Source organism: Dendroctonus ponderosae, unplaced genomic scaffold, assembly GCF_020466585.1.
Source record: "Dendroctonus ponderosae isolate FM_Combo_2020 unplaced genomic scaffold, Dpon_F_20191213v2 Dpon_F_20191213_2, whole genome shotgun sequence".
Classification (NCBI taxonomy): domain Eukaryota; kingdom Metazoa; phylum Arthropoda; class Insecta; order Coleoptera; family Curculionidae; genus Dendroctonus; species Dendroctonus ponderosae.
Genome location: NW_026018165.1, coordinates 626,019 through 635,089, shown reverse-complemented (window position 1 = coordinate 635,089; position 9,071 = coordinate 626,019). Strand labels below are relative to the sequence as shown.

Here is a 9,071-nt window from a genome sequence, read left to right as displayed (position 1 = left end):
CGAGATTCAGCTCATCCGAAAAATTCTGGATATTTTTATAAAATGTCGAATGCACCACCACTCTTCACTTCTTAATATGAAGTTGCATGGAAATGTTGCAACAGTAAGGCAAAAAAAATGACAAAACTCGTACCATTTAACAATTATTGTTAAAACCTAAATAAAAAAGTGTAAGTTTAGAAGTTTTTTGTTAAACTGTGTATGTGTTTACTATATAAATAAAGTATATAAACTATATATATAATTATACCTATTTCACGTATTAGTTTTGCTTTTGCTTAATTATTCCACTTCAGAATTGTAGTTACGATTTTTTAAACCTGAAATAGTTAAGAGAGTTTAATTTTGTTATATTTTCAGGAATAACTTATCATACTTTAACTGTTTAAGAAAAACCAAAATTGCTAAATATTGCTGCAAATCTCCGGATGTCAATGAGATAGAAAGAGACATACAACCGTCAGGACAGAGGGTTGCCTACATTTTGACTTTGCCTCACTTTTATTGTGCATAGGGTCCGTGACAGGTACTTGAATACAATTCATTGGCAGCGTTGTTCTGCAAGTTGAAAAAAGACAGAATTAGTCTAACGATCCGGAGTTGTCTCGTAACCACCGCAACGCATTGCCAAGTTCACCTATAAGATTGCCACCCACCTGTCTTTACCATCGTAAGATGGTTACGGTAGCTACGCCAAAACATACAGAAGTTACTCAAAATATTAATAGCTTCAGAGGCATATATGAGCACGCTACAATGATAACATGCATGATAACGAAGGTAACTTCACGACAGCCAAGCCGATATTCTGTCGTTTTGCTTACAGACATTGACGTTGACAATGTTAACCAAACAATAATAAATATTTATCTATGTTTTTGAATATATTATTATATTTATAACATGACTGACTAGTTTGATAATTGTATAATTATAGAAGCTCCAAGCAGTCATTATCTAGTTAACCTACATGGTGTTAAATGAATTGCAAAGTGAAGAAAATAAATGGAGGATTTGTAATGTTTGTAAACAGACATGTATTTTAATGTTTTATAATAATTTCTTTCAGTGCTAAGCAGTGCATCCACAACCACAGAAATCCGGTTTTTAAATTAAACTCATCATGTTTAAAGCTATTCTTCTCAGCTAAAACACGGGAAGACGAGCAGGTTGTGAATAAGCAGTACATTCAATTAAGACACGTTTTGGAGCATCAAAGAGTGGAAAAACGGTAACTAAAGTGGGATGTATGTAAAAATGCTTGATTGTTGTATTTTTAAATTTCAAGATCAAACCGGGCACAGGCCGTGTGGTTGGTTAATGAGAATCTTGCACAAGTCACTAAAGTCACAAAAAACCTATTAAAAAGTTTTGGAACTCAAAACAAGAACGGAATATTTTTGAACCCGGTAGAAATGACATTTCTTATTGAAGCGGTAAGGTATTTTTGGTTCTAACGCTTTCAAGTATAAACTAAGTAATTGAAATGTCAAATTTCAGAACAGACTTGAATTAATTTCAATTAATAATCAAGTGAGCATTGAAAACGCCTATCGAATTTTGCTGGAAACCACAAATTTGAAAAGATATAGAGTCTATAAAACATTAGTAATTTTAGGGTATAAATTATCGCGAGTTAAACGAATTGAGTGCATACTTTCAAGCGCAGCACAGCAAAGCGATAGTAAAAAAAGATCACAAAATGGAACCAGATATCACAAAAAGAGAAAAATGGAACCATCTTTTAATGATACAAATTGTTCGGACATAGATATTAGCTCAGGAATTCCATGTACATCGTCTGAGGGTGAGCTTTCAGAAGCACAATATGTCGAAAATATTTTGAAGAGGGCTAGACAAATTATGCCCAGAGATAGTATTTCCAAAAGTAGTGTACTGAAACCAGATTACTATGTATATTCTCCTTTTAAGACAATGGAACAGCAATCCGAGATAAGCTTATTTATTTGGTAAGTACGAACCCATACTTATTTTTGCAAGCCTCCTTTTCTGCTCTCGAATAATCGTGACTGACCGACAAGTATTCAAGTAAGTTTGCAGGCTTAACACTAGTTATTTTCTAGAAATAGTATATTACGGTTCAAAAGACGAAAGTCGAAGTTTCGCCACTGCTTGAAGTTGACACGTCATGCACGCAGTGGCGGGCCTTCGACTTTTGTCTCGCGTACCTTTTTTTCTACCTACCTATTTTTCTTGATCCTCGGTGGAAATTAGCCGGAAAACGTATGTGTTGAAAACAAACGTTGAAAATGTTGTCAAAACAGTCAGCTGACAGTCAATGACAAAGTCAAGCTGTCAGTGTGTGTGGCGAGTTATTACTTTCACGGGATAGAGAAAATTTGTTATGGGGAAAAGTGAAAACAGTGACGAAAGTACGTACTTTCCACCAAGGTATCAAGAAAATTTCACTTTCTCACCTTCAAAGTAGTTGATTCATGTTGTTATTTTTAAAAACGACAATAAATCTTTAATAATAATAATACCCAACAAAACAAAATAAATCTTTGTTTTCTTGATCCCCTGAGGGATGTTCGTACGTTCGCCACTGTTTTCGACGTCAAAAGTATCACTTTTACCCATTACAAATTTTCTTCATCCCGTGTGGAAAGTACTTTCGCCACGTATGATGACAACTTGACTTTGTCTCAACTGACTGTTTTGACAACATTTTAAAAGTTTTTTTCAAAATCTTTTACTTTTCCGGCTAGTTTCCACCGAGGATCAAGAAAAATAGTATACGGTACGCGAGACGAAAATCGAAGTTCAGCCACTGCTCGAGGTTGACGCCCGAGGCGAAGCCGAGGTCTTTATGCATGCAGTACTTGTACCGTAATATACTGTTAATATTTACAAGCAACAAAACAGATCAGCCATTCGCTCTTAATAAATACGCTTTTCTAGTAAACATTACGTAATTCTCAGTTGCTTGATGCGTAAATCATCAGAGGTATTAGGTGAAAATAAAAGGTAATATTACTGATTTAAGACATTTTAAATAGAAATAAATTTGTATCATTTTACAAAAGTTTGTTGATCAAAAATTTAAGTGCGCACCCTTAGTAAGTAATGCGGAGATAACGCGTTGGTTCAAATGGTGAATTTGAAGAGTTGTATTTTTACGCTGGTTCTGGTCGTGATACAATAACATCGCATTTTAAATACAATAAAACACACTTACTTTGAAATGAAACCCTCTGTTTATTATAACACAAAATTGAGGCAATTTTAATTCTGCACAATAAAACTGCAGTAACATTTTTTCTAGAAAGTTTTGAAATAGGAAGTACGTTTTACTCCTAATTACCCAATAGGTTGGAAATGTCGTGAAGCTGACAAATTTAGTAAAATAGTGTAATCATAATTGATAATTGAACACTGCAAAAATAAAAATGTTTACAGTGTTCAAAAGTACCTCCGACCTAATACCTCGCCAGTCGTTGAACTGGTTTATATTTGGATTTAAATTGTAAATAACATAGGACCGCTTTCTTATTCTCTCAGTATTCTTGAGCAAGGCTAAAGTAGTCAAAACGATAATTTATGGTCCTTACACATGCCAGTAATACCAGATCGGTAAAATTAAAATCCCGAGATGGTCACTTTAAAAATTCCCAGTTTCCCCTCGATGTTCAACAATAAATTAGAAATAGAAATATTTAATAAAAAATTATAAGTGAAACAGAAAAGGTTATTGGAACGGTATATTACCAGGTTAAAAAAATGGAACTCATAATTTTGCTTCAATTTGTGTTCTTATTTATTCGTTTAAATTCACGCTTTAATTTAAATAGGTAGTTGACAAAGTTTATATGTAAATGGGGCAGTTGCAAATCACACTCACTGCAGGTGTTTTGATTTTTGCATTCCAGTAAAGTTTATTTCCGGAAAATTAAAAAAGACGTTCATTAATATTTCTTAAAACAATTTGTGGTTCCTCTACTTGTCAGCCTTCTGTAGTCCGATATATTAAATTCCTAGATTATTCCCTAGAGAAATTATAACACATCTCTTTTTCCATTTGCCTGAGGAAAATCCCTAGAACTAGGGAAAAATTTCCTAGTATGGCATCTACTTGTTGGCCTTCTGTAGTTCGATATTTTAATATTTTCTTCCCATAATTAATTTTTTTGTCAAACAAAAATTTGAAAATCTATATATAATTATAACAAATCTAGTTTTCCTCTTTCCTGAGAAAAATCCGTAGAACTAGAAATTTCCCTAGTATGGCATCACTGCCAGGCTTGTCGGCAGCATGCTTTTTCCCAAGCGTTCTTTCTCCATACCCACGTGTTTCGGCAGCATACTTTTCCCAAACCTGGGTGTTCCAAACAGTACCTAGTAAACATCAAAGACCAGCGATGTCCGAGCTGTCCAAAGAAACGGGAAGTGTCTTTGGCTCCCAAACACCCTCCACTAAAACCACAACTTCCACTGTATCAATTCATGCTTTTAGCATTCTCCGACAGAAGAACGAAACATACCTTTAAAAAACTCGAAGCCCAAATTAGAAAACTAAACGAAAATTACAACCAACCAATCCAACTCCAATTAACAACCTTACTACACAAAACCCACCCCAAAACCCCAATATTCCGACCTTAAATAACTCCCTGGAATTTCCCCAAAGCAGGAAATGAAACACTACACAATTACCTGCATGCTGAAAAAGCCAAATTAAACTGCCAAAACCCCGCAACACAAAACACACAACCTCCAACCACCCAAGCTCCCCAATCTCAACCCTCACACATTTCGAAACCTAAATCCATTGTTCCAATCACTGCTAAAAATCCGGCTGACTGGCACACACAATCTCAAAATCACCAACACAAAAAAGCAATACTCTGGCATTTCGTTTGCCCCAACAGACGACCACCGTAAAATTTAAAATTTAGGAAAATAACATAGGTCTCGATCCCCATATGGATATCGCAGACATCCACAACGAAATTCGCGATTTGGGTTTCTCTCCAGAGCAAACCCGCTTCTACAGTCTTGGAAACTTCAAAAAAGTTCCCCCCCTCAATCCCAAAATCCCCCCACTCAGCTTGTAATCTTAAACCCCCAACTCCGACAAATCCTACTCCTGTCCGACCAGGAGATTAAAGCCAACATTTCCAAAATTGCTGCTTTGATCTCCCAAAATCCTGCCCCCTAAATGTTATGCTAAAAAATAGCATTAATCCCCAAGGTGTCCAAAAATATTGTACATCGCGTTCTCCTTAAACGTCTAATACGTCATCATCGACCGTGAATCATCCTGTATATAAAAATATTTTTTAAGAATGCATTTTCTTAATTGTAAAATATTTTCAGCGAGGAAGATAGACTTGACTTTGGTTGTTCCAGTAAGAATACGTCCAATGTTTATGCTATGTGCACTGAAGACGTCGCATTTTATAGCTTTAATGATGTTTATTTACCATTTATTTAAGCAACATCGATTTTTTAAATACAATTTCAATTCAACTACTGATGTTTTATTGTTTATAACTACCGGAATCGCATGGCAAAGATGTAAATTTGAGATGTCGGTAGTCGCTGTTCAAGTCATAAAATGTATAGCAATGTCCAAAACATGCTCCTACTCCAGGGAGAGTGAGTTGGTTTAATCTGCAACAATAATAGTGTGATGTGAAATTATTCATTTGTCAATTTTAAAGCATTTTTAAGTTTGAAAACGTAGTAATCAAAAACTGAGGTTCAGACTGAAAAACAGAATAAAAAATTATGTCTCAATAGCGGCTCTTTTAAACCAAAATGTCACATGTACGATTCTCAATCATCAATCATATCTTGCGTTTAAATCTAAAAGTGACAAAGCCTAAAATTGCCGCATTTGAGTTTGTTGGCCAAGTACTTAATTTAAAAACATTGTATATTTGTGTGCCAAAACTGACGAAGTCCCCAAGGCCACACCAACCGGTGCACTAAAATATGTTTTTAATGACCCAGTTTCCAAAAGGATTCTGATATAATTTTTGGCACAGTTTGAAAGTGCATTCACCAAAAATGTATATAGATAGACTTGGTCAGTTTTAGCTTTAAGCCCACGATATGACGTGATGATCGCGTGATCTGACGTCAGTGTTCTGTTTGGGATAATCTGAGTATCGCCGTTTTGTGTTAGTTTGGGTTCGTTTTATTACCAATACAGCACATATTAATGGGAAAGTAGTAAGTAGTCTCGGTAGTAAAATTTATTCATGTTTTCGTATCTATTTATTACGAAAATTGTGAGACAGCACTGTGATTACGAAAATTGTGAGACAGCACTGTGAGTGATAATACAGAATTACAGAACAATGAACAATCAGGCTATTCTGTTTTTGGATCCAATTACATTAAGAAAAGTACGTTAGAAACTACTCATAAGCCCACTTGCTCTGAGAGGTTGGAAACTTTCTTGTCTGATACATACTATAACAAAATACAGTGCCCGCGTAAATAATGAGACCCCTCTTTAATTTTTTAGCCCTTAATAGCCTATGGTACGTCTACATATGAGCAAATAGTCCATCTTTTGACATAAAAATAACTAAAGTTGAAGGTAGCAGGTGTGGGACATCGATGAAAACGTCACTATTCAATTATTTGCTGACGTCTCAACCTTTATTGGCGTCTTCTTCAAGTCTAAAATAGCAAAACATCAATACAGTACGCGAAGGCGGTTGGCAGTATAACAAAACATTCAGTCTAAATTACGATCAAACCGCAAAGTAACGGAATACAGTTACAAAATTTAACGAGGGAAGGTGGACAAAGTTGACCCTCAGCTTAACTTAAACAGCCAAAAACCAAACAACAAACAGATTACACGAATTATGAATCAACACCGTAATAAACTGTTTTTAAAAAAGACAAATTTATTCAGAGCAACTGATACAAAGATCTGACCACGACAAAGGTCTCGAACAGAATCATAAAGCTAAGTCATACAACTGCGAAGGTAAACAATAAAAGCACAATCAGCAAATACATAAGTACTGAGGTTGCAACTGACTAAGCTAAGATATACCAGAGGTGTACAAAAGTAGTGCATATAACTCACGGATATATGTAGAAAGACCTACCTCAAATCATACGTGAACGTTATGTCTAAATAAGATAATTGAATGCATCCCCATGCCAATAGCACTAGTTATCTTTAAAATTATGACTACACATAATCTCGGTCTTCGGTGTCGAATTTACAGGACTAACACTGGAAATCGCACACAATCAGTGGTACTTGTTGTTCGGATGTTTGCACACATCTCTTCAATATAGTGGACTGTAGTTATATTTTTTATGAAGAAAACAATAAATAGGCGCTGACTTAATTTATTGTAAAATACAAAACACGTGGTAACAATTAGCTGATCTGATGGATGTCGGTGCAGCGATAATCGAATAATGCGCTGACGATTTACAATGCGCTTCAATGCTGTCAATGCACATGAAGTGCATTGACAGACATCTGCGTGAAAAGTGGTGCCAACATGCTGGCAGTTCTTACAACAATATAATTTTAATATTCCCTGTTCTAAACTAAACACTTGTATTGTAGAACTTTTTCTCTTCTCACCTCTTTTTAACCAAAATATGCAAAGTCGATCGTTATTATCATATTTCTTAATAATACATGGTGTTCATATGGATCTTTTGCTGATTGCTATGTGGGAATTGAGTCATTCTTTTATTTCTTTCAACAAGTTACAATAAATTACGCTTAAGGTAATTTTTTTCCCGGTCTAGTATGATTTTCTTTTGGATAATAGTTATCTTGTGAGAAGACGATTGCAGTTAAAAAGAAAAACTATTGGGTTGCTGATACATTAGCAAAAAGAAAACAATGTGGAGAATGCCATCATTTATATAAAGATTTAAAAAAGAAGCAGATAGACTCATTCGTTTCTTAATATCCATTTCAGCTTGATGTGTTACAAAAATATCTCTATTCAGTCAGCAACACTGCAAACCGGTGAACGAATCCCATTTGTTTCGGATAGTTTGCACATCGCAACAGTTCGTCCGAATTCGTACAAAACAACTTCAGTTTTATCGGACGAGCCAGTACATTGCAATGAACTTGGATCATTTGCTCCTTTTTTATGTTTTTTTCTGACGAACTCAGCTGAGACGCCAACGCGTCGAAAGGACGACCGGCCTTAAGAGTCCAGTTTACTTGGCCAAAACTACCATACATTTCCATTTATTTTAAGTGAAGATTTTAATGCTGATTTTTCTTCAGATAAAACGCAAAATTTAATGTAATTTCTTGAGTTAGGATTCGACTGTAACTATTGAAGAATGCTAAATGTTGTAAATATGAGAGAAATTTTATATTCAAAAGGAATTTAAATTATATTGTACCTATTGCTGATCCATTTATAAATTATTAGACTAACAAGTATATTGAAATTATAAATTGGTATTGCCATCATGCATTAAACAAGTTAAATGGTTGATGGTTTCGATTAATAATAAGTTATCACTTCTGTCGAGCGTCCCGTGACGCACACCTTTTTTTCTCTGGGGATATCTTACAAAACTTGATTCAATTGAAGACCTGAGAGAAAGAATGTGGAACATTGGCCTTGGAATTCCGAGAAACACGTTTACAAATGTTAGAGATTAATTGACGCATCGACTTTACCATTGCCAGGTTGCTAATGGAAAACATTTTGAACACTTAATAAAATAGAATTCCTAAAAGTTAAGTTGTTTTAAAGTTTAAAAATATCTGGGTAGGCCTTAATGTATGTGTAGTCGGTTTAGATATTGTACCGTGGATGGCCGAATATCAAACTCTTTCTTCTGCTTCCAACTTTTATTCCACTCGGTATAACTTTAGCTACGGAACAGGAACAAACTAACTTCTAAATTAACGTCAACTTCACAAACAATAACAATAACGAACGGAAAACTCGGTCTTCCGACCCGCGGGGTTTAAACCCTTCAGAACTCGGTCGCTGCTGTCACTTCACTCCCCCTGTCTGGTTCTCGTCGTCGCTTATATAGTTTCCTCCAGGTAACCCAGATAGTTCTCGAAATCTCCAGAACAGGTG

At 35.2% G+C, this 9,071-nt stretch overlaps 2 protein-coding genes and 1 long non-coding RNA gene across 12 annotated transcripts in view; 1 reads left to right on the top strand and 2 right to left on the bottom strand.

Moving 5' to 3' along the window:
• Positions 1–251: 251 nt before the first annotated feature.
• On the bottom strand, positions 252–748 carry LOC125503445. The gene is made up of 3 exons (XR_007280864.1): positions 657–748; positions 377–558; positions 252–320 (listed from the first exon to the last, which is right to left on the bottom strand). It is a non-coding gene; the product is annotated as an uncharacterized LOC125503445 (long non-coding RNA).
• Positions 576–5,490, top strand: LOC109539425. 9 transcript variants are annotated; one of them, XM_019907154.2, is made up of 6 exons: positions 832–1,021; positions 1,070–1,231; positions 1,289–1,436; positions 1,501–1,807; positions 1,933–1,970; positions 5,338–5,490. In XM_019907154.2, the coding sequence occupies exons 1-6, from the start codon at positions 981–983 to the stop codon at positions 5,347–5,349; spliced, it is 708 nt and encodes a 235-aa protein (XP_019762713.2). In that variant the 5' UTR covers positions 832–980; the 3' UTR covers positions 5,350–5,490. The 9 variants fall into 9 exon arrangements, 4 of the variants coding, with proteins under 4 accessions (XP_019762709.2, XP_019762713.2, XP_019762708.2 ...); XR_002172118.2 differs by lacking the exon at positions 832–1,021 and adding an exon at positions 576–780 and having other exon boundaries at positions 1,501–1,970; XR_002172120.2 differs by having other exon boundaries at positions 821–1,016; positions 1,506–1,970.
• The window catches only part of LOC109539423 (heparan sulfate glucosamine 3-O-sulfotransferase 3A1), a 43,549-nt gene continuing 39,863 nt past the window's right edge, over positions 5,386–9,071 (bottom strand). The window contains exon 6 of one of the 2 annotated variants that reach the window (XM_019907145.2): positions 5,386–5,634. In XM_019907145.2, coding sequence (XP_019762704.1) covers positions 5,630–5,634 — 5 coding nt within the window. In that variant the 3' untranslated portion in view covers positions 5,386–5,629. Of the gene's footprint in view, positions 5,635–6,228; positions 6,655–9,071 lie in introns of those variants that run through there. The other variant, XM_019907144.2, reaches the window with a different exon arrangement.